This window comes from Haliotis rufescens, unplaced genomic scaffold (genome assembly GCF_023055435.1).
Source record: "Haliotis rufescens isolate VD_foot unplaced genomic scaffold, xgHalRufe1.0.p SCAF_1, whole genome shotgun sequence".
Lineage (NCBI taxonomy): Eukaryota > Metazoa > Mollusca > Gastropoda > Lepetellida > Haliotidae > Haliotis > Haliotis rufescens.
The window spans coordinates 38,424,715-38,449,006 of record NW_025963779.1 but is presented as its reverse complement, the minus strand read 5'-3'; the positions used below and the strand labels follow the sequence as shown (position 1 = coordinate 38,449,006).

The window sequence follows — 24,292 nt, the reverse complement described above, 5'->3', positions numbered from 1 at the left end:
GCCCCTGTCTGTGGTGAGCTACAATGTGTCCAGCCCCTGTCAGTGGTGTGCTACACTGTCTCCTGCCCCTGTCTGTGGTGTGCTACAATGTGTCCTGCCCCTGTCTGTGGTGTGCTACACTGTCGCCCGCCCGTCTGTGGTGTGCTACACTGTGCCCTGCCCCTGTGTGTGGTGTGCCCTGTCCCTGTCTGTGGTGTGCCCTGCCCCTGTCTGTGGTGTGTCCAGCCCCTGTCTGTGGTGTGTCCAGCCCCTGTCTGTGGTATGTCCAGCCCCTGTCTGTGGTGTGCCCTGCCCCTGTCTGTGGTGTGCCCTGCCCCTGTCTGTGGTGTGTCCAGCCCATGACTCAGGTGTGCTACACTGTCTCCTGCCCCTGTCTGTGGTATGCTACACTGTGTCCAGCCCCTGTCTCTAGTGTGCTACAATATTTCCTGCCCCTGTCTGTGGTGTGCTACACTGTGTCCAGCCCCTGTCTGTGGTGTGCTACACTGTGTCCTGCCCTGTCTGTGGTGTATCCAGTCCCTGTCTGTGGTGTGCCCTGCCCCTGTCTGTGGTGTGTCCTGCCCCTGTCTGTGGTGTATCCAGTCCCTGTCTGTGGTGTGCCCTGCCCCTGTCTGTGGTGTGCTACACTGTATCCTGCCCCTGTCTGTGGTGAGCTACAATATGTCCAGCCCCTGTCTGTTGTGTGTCCAGCCCCTGTCTCTAGTGTGCTACAATGTGTGCTGCCCCTGTCTGTGGTGTGCTACACTGTCTCCTGCCCCAGTCTGTGGTGTGCTACAAAGTGTCCTGCCCCTGTCTGTGCTGTGCTACACTGTGTCCTGCCCCTGTCAGTGGTGTGCTACACTGTCTCCTGCCCCTGTCTGTGGTGTGCTACAATGTGTCCTGCCCCTGTCTGTGGTGTGCTACACTGTGTCCTGCCCGTCTGTGGTGTGTCCAGCCCCTGTCTCTAGTGTGCTACACTGTGTCCTGCCCCGGTCTGTGGTGTGCTACACTGTGTCCTGCCCCAGTCTGTTGTGTGCTACACTGTGTCCTGCCAGTCTGTGGTGTGCTACACTGTGTTCTGCCCCTGTGTGTGGTGTTCCCTGCCCCTGTCCGTGTTGTGTCCTGCCCCTGTCTGTGGTGTGCTACACTGTGTCCAGCCCCTGTCTGTGGTGTGCTACACTGTGTCCGGTCCTTGTCTGTTGTGTGCTACACAGTGTCCAGCCCCTGTCTATGGTGTGCTACACTGTGTCCTGCCCCTGTGTATGGTGTGCTACACTGTGTCCTGCCCCAGTCTGAGGTGTGCTACACTGTGTCCTGCCAGTCTGTGGTGTGCTACACTGTGCCCTGCCCCTGTGTGTGGTGTGCTACACTGTGTCCTGCCCCTGTTTGTGGTGTGCTACACTGTGCCCTGCCCCTGTGTGTGGTGTGCTACACTGTGTCCTGCCCCTGTGTGTGGTGTGCTACACTGTGTCCTGCCCCTGTGTATGGTGTGCTACACGGTGTCCTGCCCCAGTCTGTGGTGTGCTACACTGTGTCCTGCCAGTCTGTGGTGTGCTACACTGTGTTCTGCCCCTGTGTGTGGTGTTCCCTACCCCTGTCCGTGTTGTGTCCTGCCCCAGTCTGTTGTGTGCTACACTGTGTCCTGCCAGTCTGTGGTGTGCTACACTGTGTTCTGCCCCTGTGTGTGGTGTTCCCTACCCCTGTCCGTGTTGTGTCCTGCCCCAGTCTGTGGTGTGCTACACTGTGTCCTGCCAGTCTGTGGTGTGCTACACTGTGTTCTGCCCCTGTGTGTGGTGTTCCCTACCCCTGTCCGTGTTGTGTCCTGCCCCAGTCTGTGGTGTGCTACACTGTGTCCTGCCAGTCTGTGGTGTGCTACACTGTGTTCTGCCCCTGTGTGTGGTGTTCCCTACCCCTGTCCGTGTTGTGTCCTGCCCCAGTCTGTTGTGTGCTACACTGTGTCCAGTCTTTGTCTGTTGTGTGCTACACTGTGTCCAGCCCCTGTCTGTGGTGTGCTACACTGTGTCCAGTCCGTGTCTGTTGTGAGCTACACTGTGTCCTGCCCCTGTCTGTGGTGTGCTACAATGTGTCCTGCCCCTGTGTGTGGTGTGCTACACTGTGTCCTGCCCCAGTCTGTGGTGTGCTACACTCTGTCCTGCCCCAGTCTGTGGTGTGCTACACTGTGTCCAGTCCTTGTCTGTTGTGTGCTCCTGTAGAGGTGGCAGCAAGGTTGCACTCTAATCCTCCCTCATACTGTGTATTGATCCAGTGACATATGCTCCAAGCAAGTGTTCTGATTACTTATATTTACAAGTCTGTGGTTGCATAAGGCTATTTAAGTGTACATTAACCTAACAACAAAATTGTGGAGTGGATCACACCCGGAGATGATAATTGGTGGCCGACAAAATAGTTCTTGAATACAAAGTCACTATAGGGCAAGCGAGATGTCTACAGCATCAATCAATAATCTGCCCTGGAAAACAGCAGTCTTATATAAAAATGCTAAATATGAATAATTTGTATGTACATTGAATACCACAAATGTCCTCTATCTACCAATGAATTAGAGTGACACTTATAATCAATGAAAAATAAAGAAATGAATTTAAAAAATAGCATATTAGTGTTCATGGGTATCTGTCTTTTATCAATCACCAATGATCATTCCAAAATGTCGTCGATATCCCTAGAATCATTTTGAATGTTTGAATGCCGAAGTCAACTTTCTGCCATATTGGAAAGTGTTTACAAAATCATGTTTCACGTATACCGGTTTTGAGATGCCTGTAACATCACTTCCATTCATCCTTGAATTCCTCATACATTTTAGAATCAAATGACAAATGGCCTTTGTCACCAATACAAAGTATCTCAATCAAGCCAAAGAAATTTGGTGTAAAAACGAACAATGTGCTCAAAAAACTGCACTTGTTTGAAATGTAAACAAAGCAAAATTCAGTTTTTACACAGTGCAGCATTTTCTCCTGTTTTGAGCTATGCAATCGTCTATTCATTGCATACAATGGCTCAACATTTTAAGAAGATGCATGGTAAGGGATTCTCTTCCTATGCGTTCACTTCGGCGTTCCTGTTTGCGTATTTTCCAAAACATTCTAAACGATTCTAGGGTTATCGTTGATGTTTTGGAATGTTGATTTGATAAGTGACAGATACCCTGTGATCACTAATATGCTATTTTTGAAATTCATTTCTCTGAGTAAAGATCCGAAATTTAGATTTCAAAACATGCTGTTAATAACGCTGTGAGTGGTGATTTAGGAATGTGTTTAAAAAATGCAACATTTACGATGTACCTAATTTTTAGAGGTCATTTTCAGTAATTTTGCTTTTCCTAAAATGCCAGTGGATGATACCACAAAACATGTGAAAGTGTCAAAACTGTGAAGTGTATCTGTGTGCGTGATGTATGTTAAATTTTATTCGACTTCAACGTAAGGGTTGAAGAGGAGGGACATATATGTCCCTCTGGCATCCAGGGGGTTAAACCACAGATACCACTATTACATCAATGTCATGGCAGCCTGTATAATCAAATCTGACCCAGACAAACCAATGACTGAAACAAGAGCTGTGATCCAAGCCATAAGTGTACCAGGACGTGCAACCAGCCAAGTCACCAGCATGTCTCCACAGTCCTCCTTAGTGGGCTAAATGAGACGGAATACCCAAGAGGTGTTACCTGTGTAATATTTGCTCCGGGTTGGGGCTAAGTTGTTATTTGTATCCAGTCAAAAACATCTGTCTGTTTTCCAGAAATCCTTAGAGAGCCAGCTCACATGTCCAAGCCTGACCATTCCAGATCTGTCCAAGTTCCAGGTAAGTTCATTACTTCGAAGACTGCCTGCATGGTCTGGTAGGTAGAGCGTCTGCCCGGAGAGCAGAAGGTCAGCTGTTCCATCCCCAAGCCAAGGCATGATAAAAATATGTTAAAGGAAGGTACTTATTGTAACCTTGTCACGCGCTCAGTACTAAGGTGTTAACACAAGGACTGGTTGACGAGCACTATAAAACCAACAAAAAGTCTGGACCAGTAGAAGTAGCAACACACGCACGAGCACTATAAAACCAACAAAAAGTCTGGACCAGTAGAAGTAGCAACACACGCACATTAATTCATGTCACAATATAAGTGCAATAATCTTGAACTGACATAAAACCCCATGTCACCTCACCTCTTTGCTTAGATACACCCCGTTGCTGTTCACCCGACAGACCACCTCTAGGGGTCAGATCCTCAGGTCCTTCTTTTCAGCTATTGATCTCATCAAAAGTAATTATTTGTATAATATTTGCCATCAACATGATCAAAATTAACTTTTGAAGTGTGTTGCTGTAAAGTTTGGGTCAATTTGATGAGTTTTGATACTGGGTGATATGTTACACTCAGGATTGTATCTTGAATGAGGTGTAACTTGGTGGTTGTGAATACTGACATTGTCATTGGTGTCAGTGGTATCAAATTCTTTCTGTAACATGTCTGTCTCACAGTTTATTGCCAATCACAATAAGTGCTTCGTGATCAGTGAATGCAAGTGGGGTTCTCCTGGACCAGCAAGGCTGACCAGTGACTGTTGCCATCAAGTGAACAATTTGAGTTTCATTGGTTGTTAATGTTATTTATTGTTTGCTATAGATCAAAAGGAATCAGTAATAGATCATGAATATAATACCTGGTTAGGTATTAGGCACTTCAGCACCATCAATATGTGTGTGACTGAGACGAGTCAGGTCAGGTGCAGATACAAGAACTGACATGAAGCCAAGCTGGTATATTGTAACTGTTCCTTTTTGCCCCTGATGTGGAACTCTTCTTTCTGTCTTAGAGCACAGCCACATGCATGAGTTCCATGAAGGGAACTCTCTTTTCTTTCAACCCAGTGCCCATGAACACTAAGCCAAGATTGTTGGACACTGTTCCATAAAGCATTCCGCTCTGTTGTATGTCTGTTAAAGTATGGGAGTTACGATCGCTTTGTGGAACAGGGCCCTGGAAATCTTATGGAACATACAGCTTGATCGACTCTGTTCCGAGTGTAATGTGTTTTTTGCTGACTTGTCTTAAATAATCTTATCTTATTTCATTATATGCAGAGTCAGAAACATTATTGCAATATGTGAAAAGGGGATATGTAGTGTTTGAAATGAAAATTGTTGTCTAGCTGCCATCTGGACTCACATATTTGAGAAGCTGCAGGCCATGACCAAACTCTTCAGGCCCAAAATACTGCAGCTGACTTATTGCGACAAATAAATCAACACAAATTTACTGTAGGCCATGAGGGATCATACAAATTTGAAACTACAGGCCCTACACAAGATGTACCTGCCACAGACCTACTAGCAGTCACTTGTTTCTAACACTGGATATATATATATGAAAACATACTTTTGTCTTGGCAAATATTGCAAAATGTAAGTGAGGTTATAATTATTTGGGTAAAATCCTCATCATTCTTTCAAGGAAATTTCAAAGTTTAAGTTGGCAAGCTTGGATATATGTCCACTGTTGTGGTTGTCATGTTTTGTGATCTATTAGCACCATACCTTACTGCATGGTTTTCACATGAGGGGGTGGAGGGGAACGGATGACCCAGCACACCAATTTGTTTGCAGAGTTGCATCCCTTAGATGTGCCAGAACCCTATCATCATGGGTTCCAATCCCAGATTTGCCCCGATTATGCTTCTAGATTTGTCAGGTTTGTCTGTGCAAGTGAGTTTCACCAAACTGATAAATGTCTAAGATCTATGTAACTTTGATCTTTCCTCCCACATGAACCTCCCATATTACTGGAATACTATTGAAAGTGGCGTAAAACACAACTCTACAACTCATATGAGTATTGAATGTCTGTGGCCTTTTCTCACACATTAAAGCCCCAGCCGGACTATAAATAGCCTGCAAGGTGGCTGTGTTTCAGTTTCGAACAATGACTGACAATGTAAACACAACCGAGTGTCGGGAGAAGTTTTTTGAAAGACATACGGGAACGATAACACCATTGACCATCACACTTCGTATCAACTTGAATAACAAACCATGGATACAACAAATGGCTCCATATCAAGATATAAGTCAATAAATTTTCTGTAGTTTTATCATAAAAAATCGAATCAATCGTGTTTGGTGTCTGCATCAATCACAGTGGGGGGAGCTTATTTACGGTGCCAATCAACAGGGATCTGGGTCACTGGGACCCGCCAAATTTCACAGATTGAGTTACTTCGGCATGAGGAGCTTCATTGGACAAGTGAGACTTTGCCAAAATACATTGCTACTGGACAATGAAAAAACAACAAGAAACTACTTTGATCACTTGAAAATATTTTTGACCATTATCAGGCTTTTTACACGATCGATGTCATCCAGATTCCAGATGAGGCAAGACGAACACAACGAAGAAAAACATTGTTGAAATCACCTATTGCCGTATATATTGTGAGAAATGCTATTTATAAACTGCAGATATACTGTACACCACAGGATAACGATTGGTGCCCCAACACATATTATGTTTCTTGTTCATTTACATTGCTCATATGCATCACGACAAACGTATTTCGTTCTAGTCCAGAGATCTAGAACTATAAATTGTGTGTTGGATAAATCGTGGACATTCCACGGTATCATTTTATGAAGATGTGAAGACGACATGGCAGGTAGGTTTTGAAACCAAAGATGTACGCGTTTGTTGAAAAGTCTTGGAATCGTTTGGTAGATATTTATATTACCATTAAAACTTACGTCCTTGTTGTCAAACAGCCCATGTGGGTGGGTGTTTACATGACGTCACCCGTTTACGCATTAACCAATGAAATGTATGTGTTATCATGACATCATATTGACCTGTCAGATCAATTGTATAAGCTCCGCCCACTAGAGTGCGGTAGTTACTACCGCAGATGGGGCTTTAAACACACTCACTTCTGCATGAGCTGAAAGACATTAATGACACATCTTTTCAACTGAGTAATGAGTATATTTTTATACCTGTATATAATAGTCAGGATCAGTCCCTTTCCTTGATGAAGGGGAGTTATACATCTGAGTTCAACAAAAATCCTGAATACTCCAGTCAATATATATTTGTCTGTGAGATGATGGGCTATAAAAACAACATAACTGATAGGTAATCACATCTTGGGGTCATAAGGAAGGCTTTGGAGTAGACTAGCAGCACTAGATGCATGGTGAATACGGGATGATTAATGGAAATTGAGCCAGTGAGATTTCACTTCCAATGTCACTCCATGTAGTGGTGCATGGACAGTCGTATTTCACAGGAAATCAATGGCTGGGGTCAGTCTGACCTGATGCTAATACCACTTCCAGGAAAATTGTTGAAGTTTGGGATGTCTGAATGATGATATATGTTTCTTGATCGATAGCGCTGAAGCTGGAATCAGTGCACAACTCACTGTATTCAATGCATCAACTCAGTATGTTCAGTGCTTTGCTTTGTTTTATGGATCGAGACTGGCAAAATATTTCCATAATCCAAAATATTGTCAATAAGTAGATTTGCTTTCTGTTATCAAAATGCTGAATGAAGCATCAGTGGTCTCTAAAAATGATGGATCATGTGTGGCCCAGTCATCTAAGATGTCTCAAGCTTGCCAGAAACATTTAATCGTGGATTCTAATCGTGGTTCCCCATGATTATGTTTCTTGGTTTGTCAGCACCATGTATGTGCTCTAGGTAACCAAAGTGGTAAATGTGTAAGACCAGCTTCAGTTGGTGCTTTCCTCCCATATTATACTGACATGACTGAAATGCTGTTCAATTCAGCATAAAATGAAACTCACTCACTGTAAAAATGAACAAGTTTTGTGTCATTGTCGTTTCATCCTGGATGTGAGACTTTTTGTCACATAAAGGCATATTATGAACAGGTGGAATTATGTCTCGCATGTACCAATACAACATTTTAGTGACTTCACATGGTCTGATTTCACTCCAAAATGAGGGATTGAATGTTGTTTTATGGCACTGTTGGCAATATTCCAGCTATTCCACAGCAGCCTGTAAAAGTATTGGCACCTGGCAAACTAGAGATTGGAGCTAGGCACAATAAAGGTACTTGATTCAACTTGCACCAGGTGCATGTTAACAAGAAAACTTAGTTGCACTGGACAAAACCAGGTTGCACCCTGGTCCCACAAATTTATCAAATTCGAAACAGATGCGTGAAGTAGTCTAAATAAATAAGATCTCTTTTCAACAAAAGGTTGCATAAAGCTAAATCAAGCCCTGTTGGAGCAATGGTTTCAACCTGTGAAATAGTGTTGGTCTTCTTTCAACATAGCACTGAAACAGCATGACATACGTCTAACTGCTTCTGTGCCAATAGTATTCTGGACAATAGTAACCTCTCTTCATTATCGTAAAATCTAGCATTGTATCCCTGGACAGTAAACAAATCTAGCATTGTATCCCTGGACACTAAACGAATCTAGCATTGTATCCCTGGACAGTAAACGAATCTAGCATTTTATCCCTGGACAGTAAAAAAATCTAGCATTGTATCCCTGGACAGTAAAAAAATCTAGCATTGTATCCCTGGACAGTAAACGAATTTAGCATTGTATCCCTGGACAGTAAATGAATCTAGTATTGTATCCCTGGACAGTAAACGAATCTAGTATTGTAACTCTGGACAGTGAACGAATCTATTTCTGTATCCCTGGACAGTAAACAAATCTAGCATTGTATCCCTGACAGTAAACAAATCTAGCATTGTATCCCTGACAGTAAACAAATCTAGCATTGTATCCCTGGACAGGAAACGAATCTAGTATTGTATCCCTGGACAGGAAACGAATCTAGTATTGTATCCCTCGACAGTAAAAGAATCTAGTATTGTATCCCTGGACAGTAAATGAATCTATTTCTGTATCCCTGGACAGGAAACGAATCTAGTATTGTATCCCTGGACAGTAAACGAATCTAGTATTGTAACCCTGGACAGTGAACGAATCTATTTCTGTATCCCTGGACAGTAAACAAATCTAGCATTGTATCCCTGGACAGTAAACAAATCTAGCATTGTATCCCTGGACAGTAAACAAATATAGCATTGTATCCCTGGACAGTAAACAAATCTAATATTGTATCCTTGGACAGTAAATGAATCTAGTATTGTATCCCTGGACAGTAAATGAATCTAGTATTGCATCCCTGGACAGTAAACGAATCTAGTATTGTAACCCTGGATAGTGAACGAATCTATTTCTGTATCCCTGGACAGTAAACAAATCTAGCATTGTATCCCTGACAGTAAACGAATCTAGCATTGTATCCCTGACAGTAAGCAAATCTAGCATTGTATCCCTGGACAGTAAACTAATCTAGCATTGTATTCCTGACAGTTAACAAATCTAGTATTGTATCCCTGGAGAGTAAACAAATCTAGCATTGTATCCCTTACAGTAAACGAATCTAGCATTGTATCCCTGGACAGTAAACAAATCTAGCATTGTATCCCTGGACAGTAAACAAATCTAGCATTGTATCCCTGGACAGTAAACAAATCTATTTCTGTATCCCTGGACAGTAAACAAATCGAGTACTGTATCCCTGGACAGTAAACAAATCTAGCATTGTATCCCCGACAGTAACGAATCTAGCATTGTATCCCTGGACAGTAAACTAATCTAGCATTGTATCCCTGACAGTAAACAAATCTAGTATTGTATCCCTGACAGTTAACGAATCTAGCATTGTATCCCTCGACAGTAAACAAATCTAGCATTGTATCCCTGACAGTAAACAAATCTAGCATTGTATCCCTGGACAGTAAACAAATCTAGCATTGTATCCCTGACAATAAATGAATCTAGCATTGTATCCCTGGACAGTAAACAAATCTAGCATTGTATCCCTGGACAGTAAACAAATCTAGCATTGTATCCCTGACAGTAAACAAATCTAGCATTGTATCCCTGACAATAAATGAATCTAGCATTGTATCCCTGGACAGTAAACGAATCTAGTATTGTATCCCTGGACAGTAAACAAATCTAGTATTGTATCCCTGACAGTAAACAAATCTAGTATTGCATCCCTGACAGTAAACGAATCTAGTATTGTATCACTGGACAGTAAACAAATCTAGCATTGTATCCCTGACAATAAATGAATCTAGCATTGTATCCCTGGACAGTAAACAAATCTAGTATTGTATCCCTGAGAGTAAACAAATGTAGTATTGTATCCCTGGACAGTAAACAAATCTAGCATTGTATCCCTGGACAGTAAACAAATATAGCATTGTATCCCTGGATAGTAAACAAATCTATTTCTGTATCCCTGGACAGTAAACAAATCGAGTATTGTATCCCTGACAGTAAACAAATCGAGTATTGTATCCCTGGACAGTAAACTCATTAAAGTTTGGCTCTGATATTTCACACATTTCAAAACCCTTGTGTTTTTCTTGTTTTGCCTGTACATATCTTGTTGTTAACTTGGAAGTTTAATCTTGTAATTTAAACTCTGAGAAATTGTTTTCTCCAAAGTTGCAACCAACACCAAGAACCATTCATAACATAGATAATGAGTTGAAGTACTAGCTTCTGATTTGTGATCAGCTTCGTCAAATGAAGTTAATGGCAAGGTTTCAGAATAAATCAAATGGATGACTTTCACTGATTGATGCGATGCTGTGACACTGAGTAACCTTACTTCATACTTTGGCAGTGAGTTTCTGTCCACATAGAATTGGTTTTGAATGATTTTGTGAAATACAAATATATAACCGAGAACAAAAAACACAACCATCTCCAAGTTGTTCTTTCAGGAACTGATTATGAAGCACACATGGAGAAGATGCATGCTGTTAAACTGTTACTTTTATTGACAGACTTGTATCTGAGTATCAGTGAGTTATGTCAGCATGATCCACTTGGTTAAAAGTGTCGAAATGAATTCAATTACAAACAAAGGTTGTCTTTTTTCTTCCTTTTCAAAGTTCTTTGAAGTTGGAACCTGCTAGTGGAATAATTCGCCCCAGTCTTGCGTTGTGAAACAAATCAGTTACACGGACAGTGCATGTTTTGTGTTTTCAGATCAAGCTGACATATTGTCATAATTAATCCCGGCAATATCAAATTGTATTAGCCCAAATAACTGATTAATCTGTAATTGGTGCAATTTTTGCAGCTGTACAAATATCTTTTGCCACTACAAAAGTCCATGGAAATCGATTCTTAATGTCGAGATGACTTTAGTGCACCGTTTAATCTGTAGCTCACCTGAGCGGAGTTCTATGCGAGATATCAGTATGTGGTGTCATGCTACTTCCCTTGCCCGAGGGCCAGTAGGTTGGCCATATATGGGATCCCTAGTCATGCCAGTAAATGTCAGATGTTAATTTACAGCAGTAGTTCTTGCATTACCTGATGCATCTCTTGTGTCAAGTAAATTGCTTTGTGCAAGGGGGAGTTGTTTCTATTAGGGCTGGGACGGGTAACTCGGGTACCCAGGTTGGATGGGGACTGAGTAGGATCCAGCTATCCACAGGACGATCTGGACCCGTGGTAAGTCACGTGATATGTTGTTTAATAACCGAAATTATCTAGAACTCTATGGTTACACTACAAGTCACTAATGTTCACATTTCTTTCTGACTATGCACCCATTCCTTCTGACTTTTCATATGGTTGAAAGAGATATAACTTAAGTCAACTTCAGTGTACGCATGGCCAGATTGTTTAATACATGTAACTAAATACGTTTTATAGGGCTATGGTAAAAAAATTCACAATGAGACATTTTGTACCTATCTCTTGAGACCTACAGTGGCTACCTGGGTGGAGTCGGGTGATAGCGGGGTGGGTACCTGGGTAGTAAATTTGAAGTCGTCTCAGCTCTAGTTTCTACAGCATTTATCACTTTGGTGGAATGTATCAGGAAATTTGTTTCCGAAAATTTATTTGGATTTTGTCCATTTTGTATTTTTAAAAATTCAATGAAACCTTTCAGGAAGTTAACAGGTTTATAGAGTGTCAAGAACTGAACTGTTATAATTAAACAGCTGGACTCAGTCAATGATACCTAAAGTGTGAATACATTAAGTTTATGTGTTTCTTTTTTTATGGCCTGGAAAATGTTTCATATCATATATATATATATATTTGTGAGTTATAAATACTCACAAATATATCAGCTCACAAATGCTTTCCCGGTATTCATATATATTTGTATTTGTGAAAAGTTTTTCCAATAAAAAGGAAGTGTTGATTCCCAATTCTTGTATTGTTAGATCATCTAGATCTAAACCAGCTTTGTATTTACAAACCACTCCAATGTTATGCACCTGTATTAGTGTTATAGTTTGAAATCTCATGGGGAGTGAGTAAATGTAATTTTCCTGGCCAGGCAAACCAGTGGTTGATAGCATGAGCATGCATGTTGTTAGGATATGTGAGGGTAGGATGACACACACTCGTGCATCAGCCAGGTCCGACACTGTATCTCCACTGTAACCCTCGGGCCCCATCACTCAGTGTCACAGAGATGATTAAGTTGTCTTGTAGTCTCTGAAAGTACAACATTCTTCAGTTCAGTTGTTAGTTTGGATGTTGATAAAGAGTTTCTTCAGATTTGATGAAGAGATGAATGACATCTGGAACGTATAAAGTCATATTGCTCCAGACACGCAAATCATTTTTCAGATGGATTTTTGTGAGACTTGTGACAAGATTATTGATGTTGACAGACATGCAAATTATTGTTACTTCTCCATTTTCCAGGCTCCTCCCAATCTCCATCTTGCATTCCTGGCTCTGGACAAGTTCCTGCAGATCAACAAACGGCTGCCGCATATCTGGTGAGTTGAAGCCACCCTTACATGTAAAGCAATAAGCGACATTTTCATAAAGCAAATCCATTACATGCTTCATAGCTGGTCAGTTGAGCTACCAACATCCATGTTGCCTGGACTGACAGAGCTGTTTTCAAAGTGAAATGAAATTTGTGTTGTGGGGCCTAAGGATGCCTGTGTGTTGCAATACCCTCCAGCCATGAAAAATTAAGTATAGTCATATGACAAAATTGGGTGTTCTTTAACCACTTTTATGTTGCTTATATACTAGTTTATTTGTGATATTGTAAATTTTTACCTTTATTAAGCTTTGCACTTTGACCATGCTCCAAAAGTCTCTCTAAATTCATTTCCTGAAACTCCTTTTCCAACCAATATGACATCTGAATTTGTTCAAGAGGTTCGATTCTGATTCAGCCACTTTGTCAAGTCTGATTGAGCCTGTTTAATGCAGTGTTCTGATTGTAGGTGTGCTAATGATGCCTGTCAAATCATCTCCATGGCAACTGACCTCAACAAGCAATTGGAATCAAAGGTAGTATTTCCTTGGGATAATGTCTAAAAGACAAATACCATCAGGTGAACCATGGTAAACATTGCACAGAATATTTTAAAGTAAATATCAGAAGTGGAATTTTAAGCAGCCACATGAGGGTGTTTTAAGGTTTTGTCAGAATTTGACCACTCCAACAGCCACGCTTTAACTTGCATGGACAACGCAGGGTTATGTGAAGGGTATCTCCATTATAGCACATTCTTTTGAGAAATTGATCAGTCATGTCATGGGTCAAGGTCATCCTCAAGGTCACAAACTGAAGACGTAAGCTCCGCTGTATGTCTATAAGTTTGATCTAAATATTGCAGGTCGCAGTCCAGGATGAAGTTCTCTTCTGTATGAGTACCCTCTATAAGTTTGACCTAAATATTGCAGGTTGCGGTCCTGGATGAAGATATCCTTCGATGCATGTCCTTCACCTCTAGAGGTTGCCTAGCGCTGCTGTGTGCCACCATGGGAGGATTCGTGGCCCAGGAGGGTCTCAAGGCCTTGACGGGGAAGTTCACTCCCCTTAATCAGATGGTGTGTTGACAGGCACTAACACAGGGCTCGATTTAGGGAACTTCATTTAACTTTCACCAGGTGCATGTTGACATGAAAACCTAGTTGCACCAGACAAGATGGGTTTGCACTCATGTCCCATAAATTTATCAAAGATGAAACAGAGATACAGAAACTGAATAAGTTCACCAACATTTTAATGATGTCAAGCCCAAGAAAGGATGTCAAATTACATATAATGCAGGAACTAATGATATAGTATGGTACACAAAGCATATGGATATTCTTTGTGTTAAAAAATTGTTGTGTGGAAAAATAAGGGTTAAACACAGATCAGTGCATGTAGAAATAAATATTAGGTTGCACTAAGATTGTTGTGACTAAGATTCTTGCAAGAAACTTAAGTATTGAAAAGATCAGTGCTATCATTGTGTGTTGCAGCTTTATCTTGATGCCATGGAGATCCTGCCTGGCCTCGACGCCGACAAGCAGCAGTTCCAGACCAGGTACATCACATTGTGGCAGATATACTGCACAACTCCATACAGTGTCTACATCACGTACAGCTATACTGCACAACCCCATACAGTGTCTACATCACGTAGCAGATATACTGCACAACCCCAAACAGTGTCTACATCACGTAGCAGCTATACTGCACAACCCCATACAGTGTCTACATCACGTAGCAGCTATACTGCACAACCCCATACAGTGTCTACATCACGTAGCAGCTATATTGCACAGCCCCATTCAGTGTCTACATCATGTAGCAGCTATACTGCACAACCCCATACAGTGTCTACATCACGTAGAAGATATACTGCACAACCCCATACAGTGTCTACATCGCGTAGCAGATATACTGCACAACCCCATACAGTGTCTACATCACGTAGCAGCTATACTGCACAACCCCATACAGTGTCTACATCACGTAGCAGCTATATTGCACAACCCCATTCAGTGTCTACATCATGTAGCAGCTATACTGCACAACCCCATACAGTGTCTACATCACGTAGCAGATATACTGCACAACCCCATACAGTGTCTACATCGCGTAGCAGCTATACTGCACAACCCCATACAGTGTCTACATCACGTAGCAGATATACTGCACAACCCCATACAGTGTCTACATCGCGTAGCAGATATACTGCACAACCCCATACAGTGTCTACATCACGTAGCAGCTATACTGCACAACCCCATACAGTGTCTACATCACGTAGCAGATATACTGCACAACCCCATACAGTGTCTACATCACGTAGCAGATATACTGCACAACTCCATACAGTGTCTACATCACGTAGCAGCTATACTGCACAACCCCATACAGTGTCTACATCACGTAGCAGATATACTGCACAACCCCATACAGTGTCTACATCACGTAGCAGCTATACTGCACAACCCCATACAGTGTCTACATCACGTAGCAGATATACTGCACAACCCCATACAGTGTCTACATCACGTAGCAGATATACTGTACAACTCCATACAGTGTCTACATCACGTAGCAGATATACTGCACAACCCCATACAGTGTCTACATCACGTAGCAGATATACTGCACAACCCCATACAGTGTCTACATCACGTAGAAGATATACTGCACAACTCCATACAGTGTCTACATCACGTAGCAGATATACTGCACAACCCCATACAGTGTCTACATCACGTAGCAGATATACTGTACAACTCCATACAGTGTCTACATCACGTAGCAGATATACTGCACAACTCCATACAGTGTCTACATCACGTAGCAGCTATACTGAACAACCCCATACAGTGTCTACATCACGTAGCAGCTATACTGCACAACCCCATACAGTGTCTACATCACGTAGCAGATATACTGCACAACCCCATACAGTGTCTACATCACGTAGCAGATATACTGCACAACCCCATACAGTGTCTACATCACGTAGCAGATATACTGCACAACCCCATACAGTGTCTACATCACGTAGCAGATATACTGCACAACTCCATACAGTGTCTACATCACGTAGCAGATATACTGCACAACCCCATACAGTGTCTACATCACGTAGCAGATATACTGCACAACTCCATACAGTGTCTACATCACGTAGCAGATATACTGCACAACCCCATACAGTGTCTACATCACGTAGCAGATATACTGCACAACCCCATACAGTGTCTACATCACGTAGCAGATATACTGCACAACTCCATACAGTGTCTACATCACGTAGCAGATATACTGCACAACTCCATACAGTGTCTACATCACGTAGCAGCTATACTGAACAACCCCATACAGTGTCTACATCACGTAGCAGATATACTGTACAACTCCATACAGTGTCTACATCACGTAGCAGATATACTGCACAACTCCATACAGTGTCTACATCACGTAGCAGCTATACTGAACAACCCCATACAGTGTCTACATCACGTAGCAGCTATACTGCACAACCCCATACAGTGTCTACATCACGTAGCAGATATACTGCACAACCCCATACAGTGTCTACATCACGTAGCAGATATACTGCACAACCCCATACAGTGTCTACATCACGTAGCAGATATACTGCACAACCCCATACAGTGTCTACATCACGTAGCAGATATACTGCACAACTCCATACAGTGTCTACATCACGTAGCAGATATACTGCACAACCCCATACAGTGTCTACATCACGTAGCAGATATACTGCACAACTCCATACAGTGTCTACATCACGTAGCAGATATACTGCACAACCCCATACAGTGTCTACATCACGTAGCAGATATACTGCACAACCCCATACAGTGTCTACATCACGTAGCAGATATACTGCACAACTCCATACAGTGTCTACATCACGTAGCAGATATACTGCACAACTCCATACAGTGTCTACATCACGTAGCAGCTATACTGAACAACCCCATACAGTGTCTACATCACGTAGCAGATATACTGCACAACCCCATACAATGTCTACATCACGTAGCAGCTATACTGCACAACCCCATACAGTGTCTACATCATGTAGCAGCTATACTGCACAACCCCATACAGTGTCTACATCACGTAGCAGCTATACTGCACAACCCCATACAGTGTCTACATCACGTAGCAGATATACTGCACAACTCCATACAGTGTCTACATCACGTAGCAGATATACTGCACAACCCCATACAGTGTCTACATCGCGTAGCAGATATACTGCACAACCCCATACAGTGTCTACATCACGTAGCAGATATACTTCACAACTCCATACAGTGTCTACATCACGTAGCAGATATACTGCACAACCCCATACAGTGTCTACATCGCGTAGCAGATATACTGCACAACCCCATACAGTGTCTACATCACGTAGCAGATATACTGCACAACCCCATACAGTGTCTACATCACGTAGCAACTATACTGCACAACTCCATACAGTGTCTACATCATGTAGCAGATATACTGCACAACTCCATACAGTGTCTACATCACGTAGCAGCTATACTGCACAACTCTATACAGTGTCTACATCACGTAGCAGCTATACTGCACAGCCCCATTCAGTGTCTACATCACGTAGCAGCTATACTGAACAACCCCATACAGTGTCTACATCACGTAGCAGATATACTGCACAACCCCATACAGTGTCTACATCGCGTAGCAGATATACTGCACAACCCCATACAGTGTCTACATCACGTAGCAGATATACTGCACAACTCCATACAGTGTCTACATCACGTAGCAGATATACTGCACAACTCCATACAGTGTCTACATCACGTAGCAGCTATACTGAACAACCCCATACAGTGTCTACATCACGTAGCAGATATACTGTACAACTCCATACAGTGTCTACATCACGTAGCAGATATACTGCACAACTCCATACAGTGTCTACATCACGTAGCAGCTATACTGAACAACCCCATACAGTGTCTACATCACGTAGCAGCTATACTGCACAACCCCATACAGTGTCTACATCACGTAGCAGATATACTGCACAACCCCATACAGTGTCTACATCACGTAGCAGATATACTGCACAACCCCATACAGTGTCTACATCACGTAGCAGATATACTGCACAACCCCATACAGTGTCTACATCACGTAGCAGATATACTGCACAACTCCATACAGTGTCTACATCACGTAGCAGATATACTGCACAACCCCATACAGTGTCTACATCACGTAGCAGATATACTGCACAACTCCATACAGTGTCTACATCACGTAGCAGATATACTGCACAACCCCATACAGTGTCTACATCACGTAGCAGATATACTGCACAACCCCATACAGTGTCTACATCACGTAGCAGATATACTGCACAACTCCATACAGTGTCTACATCACGTAGCAGATATACTGCACAACTCCATACAGTGTCTACATCACGTAGCAGCTATACTGAACAACCCCATACAGTGTCTACATCACGTAGCAGATATACTGCACAACCCCATACAATGTCTACATCACGTAGCAGCTATACTGCACAACCCCATACAGTGTCTACATCATGTAGCAGCTATACTGCACAACCCCATACAGTGTCTACATCACGTAGCAGCTATACTGCACAACCCCATACAGTGTCTACATCACGTAGCAGATATACTGCACAACTCCATACAGTGTCTACATCACGTAGCAGATATACTGCACAACCCCATACAGTGTCTACATCGCGTAGCAGATATACTGCACAACCCCATACAGTGTCTACATCACGTAGCAGATATACTTCACAACTCCATACAGTGTCTACATCACGTAGCAGATATACTGCACAACCCCATACAGTGTCTACATCGCGTAGCAGATATACTGCACAACCCCATACAGTGTCTACATCACGTAGCAGATATACTGCACAACCCCATACAGTGTCTACATCACGTAGCAACTATACTGCACAACTCCATACAGTGTCTACATCATGTAGCAGATATACTGCACAACTCCATACAGTGTCTACATCACGTAGCAGCTATACTGCACAACTCTATACAGTGTCTACATCACGTAGCAGCTATACTGCACAGCCCCATTCAGTGTCTACATCACGTAGCAGCTATACTGAACAACCCCATACAGTGTCTACATCACGTAGCAGATATACTGCACAACCCCATACAGTGTCTACATCGCGTAGCAGATATACTGCACAACCCCATACAGTGTCTACATCACGTAGCAGATATACTGCACAACCCCATACAGTGTCTACATCACGTAGCAACTATACTGCACAACTCCATACAGTGTCTACATCATGTAGCAGATATACTGCACAACTCCATACAGTGTCTACATCACGTAGCAGCTATACTGCACAACTCTATACAGTGTCTACATCACGTAGCAGCTATACTGCACAGCCCCATTCAGTGTCTACATCACGTAGCAGCTATACTGAACAACCCCATACAGTGTCTACATCACGTAGCAGATATACTGCACAACCCCATACAGTGTCTACATCACGTAGCAGATATACTGCACAACCCCATACAATATCTACAAGTTCATGTGTCGCTATTCTCTCTCCACAACATCATACAGTGTCTTCTTCATTGTGTAGCAGATACACTGTCTCACTTATACTGTGTCCTTGTCACGTAGCAGCTATACTGCCTGAACCCCTCATTGTGATTGTGTGTACATACTGTATGGTTGTATCTGTTGTACCAGGGGAGACCGCTATGACCTGCTGAGGGCCTGTGTGGGGGACGATACATGTCAGAAATTGGCCAACATCAAACTATTCATGGTGAGAGACACCCTGTTGAGAAGGAACTTTCATGTCATTTGTGTAGAATAGCTTTACATGCCTTTGCAACAGCAGCCTTTCTCACCTTGTGGATTATGTCAGAATAATATCAGTGCTAACTAATTCAATCTTCAGGCAAACCCATTGGAATAATGTCGGTAGAACCATATCCAAGATATTTATTTGAAATGATGTATGACTCCAAATCCAGTAGGAATGGAAGTCATAGAAAGATAGGGAATAGGAAATCTTAATTGTTTCTTGTCTTGTGACAATGCATTACATTGCAATTTCCTTCTTCACTTCGATCATGTAACACAGAACCCAAAACATGCCTCTTCTACATGTGGGGCAGGTGCCCCTTGCCCTTGGCTACCAATCTGAGTTATCTGTCCTTGATCTGTCTCTATCCTTTTCATGTGCTTTGTGTTTGGGGATTTATATCCTTTAACATCAGTTTTAATATTCATTCTTCATGAACAAAGTAACAACCATGATTTCTGCTGTCCAGCCCAGAAGTCACCACCCTCCACGAACACCACTAATTTAAAAATCCCAGTTCAATGGTATTGTTTTGATAGCTCAATAACTACTCTTGTATACGGTCAGACATTAGATAGAAATTATCTCATGAAGTTGGACTTAAATTAACAGTCAGATAATTTGTTCTTCAAATTAGTGGGGGCAGGGGGGATTTGTCATCTTCTGATGACTCTTGTTCTAGAGGCGACTCCAGTGCCAACACCGTTATCTACACCAGTCACACTTTCTATCAAGGTATCTGATATGCCACTCAGTTCCCCTGTTGGGTCCATATTGGTGGATGAATCAGAAGAGAAAAAGGACCTTGAACTTCTTGATTGCGTGGATCATCTTATGTTGGTGACGGACGTCCTCGGGCTGGAGCCACCTAGCCTGAAGACTTTTTAAACAACCTATTACTGTGTAGTTCTTGGCCATCCTACCACCTTTTGATCTGTGATCCAACTGTTAGCCAATCAAAAGATGGTGGTGTCTCTCCTATGGCTAGCAGCATAACTATTCTTGGCCACCTAACCTTAGGGCTGCTTTGGTTATTTTTACCAGTCACTACAGGTTCATCCACACTGTGCCTGCGTAAACATAGATGTCTTTTGCAGATGCCTGCATCAACAAAGACGTCTTTTGCGGTGGTCCCTTCTCCATCCGCAGCTTCTCCTCTTGCAGTGGTTAGGTAGTGACTGCTATTGGGATACATGACGACTCTGAGGCACTGCTTCAACTAGTGATGATGTCACAAGGCTGGGGATACATTCCCAAGACATCTATACTGACATTTAAGTGTTCTTATGACTATCTCTGTGGAGGATGTACCAGTTGGGACCAATTGGATTGGCACAGTAGTTGACTGTTCCACATCATGTATCGCAGATGTACTCAATCTATGTGTCATTGGGTGAGTAAGGATTTCTCAACAAAATCATGACCGATTGTTGAGATCTGGTTGATATTACATATGGCTTCAGACTGGCACCACAATACTCATCATTGCTTCTGCATGAAAGTATTCTGAGTGTCATCACAAGCTACTAGATATTTCACTTAAGTCACATAGTGTGAAAGAAATATTCTGAGGGGTTGTTGGGCTCTTTGTTGCTATTAGCTACCACAAGAAGTTCCCATTCTCCAGGCATCACAGATTGGAAGGCATCACAGATTGAAAGGCGTCACAGATTGGAAGGCATCACAGATTGGAAGACATCACAGATTGGAAGGCATCACAGATTGGAAGACATCACAGATTGGAAGGCGTCACAGATTGGAAGGCATCACAGATTGGAAGGCATCACAGATTGGAAGGCGTCACAGATTGGAAGGCATCACAGATTGGAAGGCATCACAGATTGGAAGGCATCACAGATTGGAAGACATCACAGATTGGAAGGCGTCACAGATTGGAAGGCGTCACAGATTAGAAGACATCACAAATTGGAAGGCGTCGCAGATTGGAAGGCGTCACAGATTGGAAGGCGTCACAGATTGGAAGGCGTCACAGATTGGAAGGCGTCACAGATTGGAAGACATCGCAGATTGGAAGGCGTCGCAGATTGGAAGGCGTCGCATATTGAAAGGCGTCACACATTGGAAGGCGTCGCATTTTGGAAGGCTTGGCATATTAGAAGGCATCGCATATTGGAAGGTGTCGAGTATTGGAGGGGGTCGCAGATTCGAAGGCGTCACATATTAGAAGGCGCACAGATTCTCGACAATGAAGCATAGCTTTGCATGTTAGACTGAGGATTGCTATGGAATTACTGAAGACGTATGCTGTCCACTAAGCATAGACTAATCCAGACGTTATCAGGCGCTGGTTTCCAATAACGCTAGCTTCAGACCCCCCCCCCCCCCCCCCCCAACTGTGGGATAACATTGGAATGTTCTTGTGATGACGCAAGTCTCAGTCCAGCCCGCTCGTCTGTGCCCTGTTCGGATATCAAGCCTCTTGCTGTAGGTTGAAGAGGCATGTTTTGGGTAGCTGTGTTATATGACCAAAGTGAATAAGGAACTTGCAATGTCAGGATAATGTACGAATATCATGTAATTCATGTAATGTTCCTACACACATGAACAGTCATAACATGGCTTGATCCCTTTCCCCTAAGAGATCTTAATTAGCACTGTTACTGTGTCTTATCCAAAGACGTATATACAATATTGTAGATCTATATACATCTTTGGTCTTATCTAAAGTATGGGAGTTAAAAATCGCGTTGCAATAAGATTACTTTTTTTATATGTCCATATTTCTTAGCTAAAACATTCACACAAACTTCCAAACTTAGATTAGTGTCAAATTAAAGTTGTCTCTAAAGTTGAGTTTCTGCAACTTATTTGAAAACAAACATTAAGAACATGGACAGTTTATCTTTTAGCCTAAGCAATGATCTATCTATTGTCATGTCCTGAAATATACATTCCATGATGCAATGCTACATCAGGGATGACTAATTATATTTTCATAGTAAACCACCTGAACAAGTCAGGCAAGTGCGATCAACTGATCGTTCATTCCAGGTCGCTTTGTTGACGTTTTGCAATCGCTACTTAAAGTGTTGCCCTTGATATTTGAATATCACACTTTTAAAAATGAAGTACAGTTTAATTGTAAAGGTACCCATATCTATGTTGTAATATCACTGATTAGGCTATATGCACGCAGTTCAGAAAAGCGGCGGGGCGATGAGGTACGCGAAATGTGAAGGCCTTATGCAAAGTGAATGTTGTGAATTTTCACATCAACACAAGTATTTATCAGGTATATAACTGAGAGAGGTGAGACTTCTTTTTCAAGAAATTGTAAAAGGAACAGGCACTGAAAATTATCATCAACTGCATATAATAAAATGTTCAAAATAAAAGAAATGGAAAACACAGAAATCCATTTTGATATTTGAAAGGGTTAATTGGTGCATGGTGGTTAAAAGGATTTTATGGATGAGAAGTGGCTGTTTGTTCAACCTTGATAACATTCAATTATGATGATTAAAAAAGATAGATATTATTATTAAAGACAATATATTTATAATACTTTTCAATCTCTATAGTGATGATTGTAATAACATTGCAGTGTCTACATCCAATTTGCTTTGACATGATGAGATGATTCTTAATTTCATTAGACCTTTTTATGTTTTCTTAAACTGATGTTTAAAACTCCAACACAAATAAAGTTTTTCTTTTTTTCTATCAATAGATATCTGAATTGGACAATGTTATAAGTTTATATATCTGTATACTTGTGCATGTGTACTAGTATTAGATTACACATGCATCAGAATTTTGTAAGAAATGATCGATCAGTGAATTAACAATACCTGTGAAGACTAAGTATAAATGATTGGACACATTATGCAAGGGGCAGTATAATATGGGTAAATCTTTTACTCGAACTATGATGACAGGTGTGTATATTTGCAACTGAGTAACTGATTGTTTTTTGGATGCATGGTAGATTTTTCATTTGGTATATTTCTCAAAAATATTTTCAGAATAAAAAAAACCCCTTAAAATCAGATGTATGTGGTAATGTTGATATAAAAGTAACATTTAAAATCGTTTGTTTTATTCTGAACATTATTTATTCTTCAATTAAGGCACAGATGTATAGTAATTGTACATGTATAAATCCGTGATAAAGGCCTGTCAAAGATGTCCGTGTATCTCCAAGTTTGTTATATTGAAGTCCATGGTAGTATGAAAGTATCTGTTATCTGTTTGAATGCTGCAATAAACTTGTGGGAAATAACACAGGGGTTGATAATTAAATGAGTTTGCATTATTTCATTGATGCAATGTTACCCCAGACTGACAGAATGCCTTGCTGTTTTCTAACGTAGAAAATACAGTGGCAGTATACCGTTTTTCATGGCTGTCTTCCATCGTGTCAATTTGTGTATTTGTTGAAGACTGAACAAATGTTGATATTCTAAACTAATAATCACTGCAAAGTATGTGCTAGTTAAACATATTCAGTAGTTAATGACCATTTTTGATGATGGTGCAGTAGGGTAACATTTTAGCTTGGCTCCGTCTCTACATGTCACTAGTTGTTACAGAGCACATTGATCTGG

The 24,292-nt window shown here is 41.8% G+C and overlaps 1 protein-coding gene across 4 annotated transcripts in view; it reads left to right on the top strand.

Annotated features, from left to right (window-relative positions):
* The window catches only part of LOC124135733 (ubiquitin-like modifier-activating enzyme 6), a 128,206-nt gene that overhangs the window by 74,542 nt on the left and 29,372 nt on the right, over window positions 1-24,292 (top strand). For all 4 annotated transcript variants that reach the window (XM_046501247.2, XM_046501245.2, XM_046501246.2 and 1 more), the window contains exons 11-16: window positions 3,754-3,816; window positions 12,754-12,830; window positions 13,293-13,359; window positions 13,756-13,902; window positions 14,323-14,387; window positions 19,604-19,682. In XM_046501247.2, coding sequence (XP_046357203.2) covers window positions 3,754-3,816; window positions 12,754-12,830; window positions 13,293-13,359; window positions 13,756-13,902; window positions 14,323-14,387; window positions 19,604-19,682 — 498 coding nt within the window. The remainder of the gene's footprint in view (window positions 1-3,753; window positions 3,817-12,753; window positions 12,831-13,292; window positions 13,360-13,755; window positions 13,903-14,322; window positions 14,388-19,603; window positions 19,683-24,292) is intronic.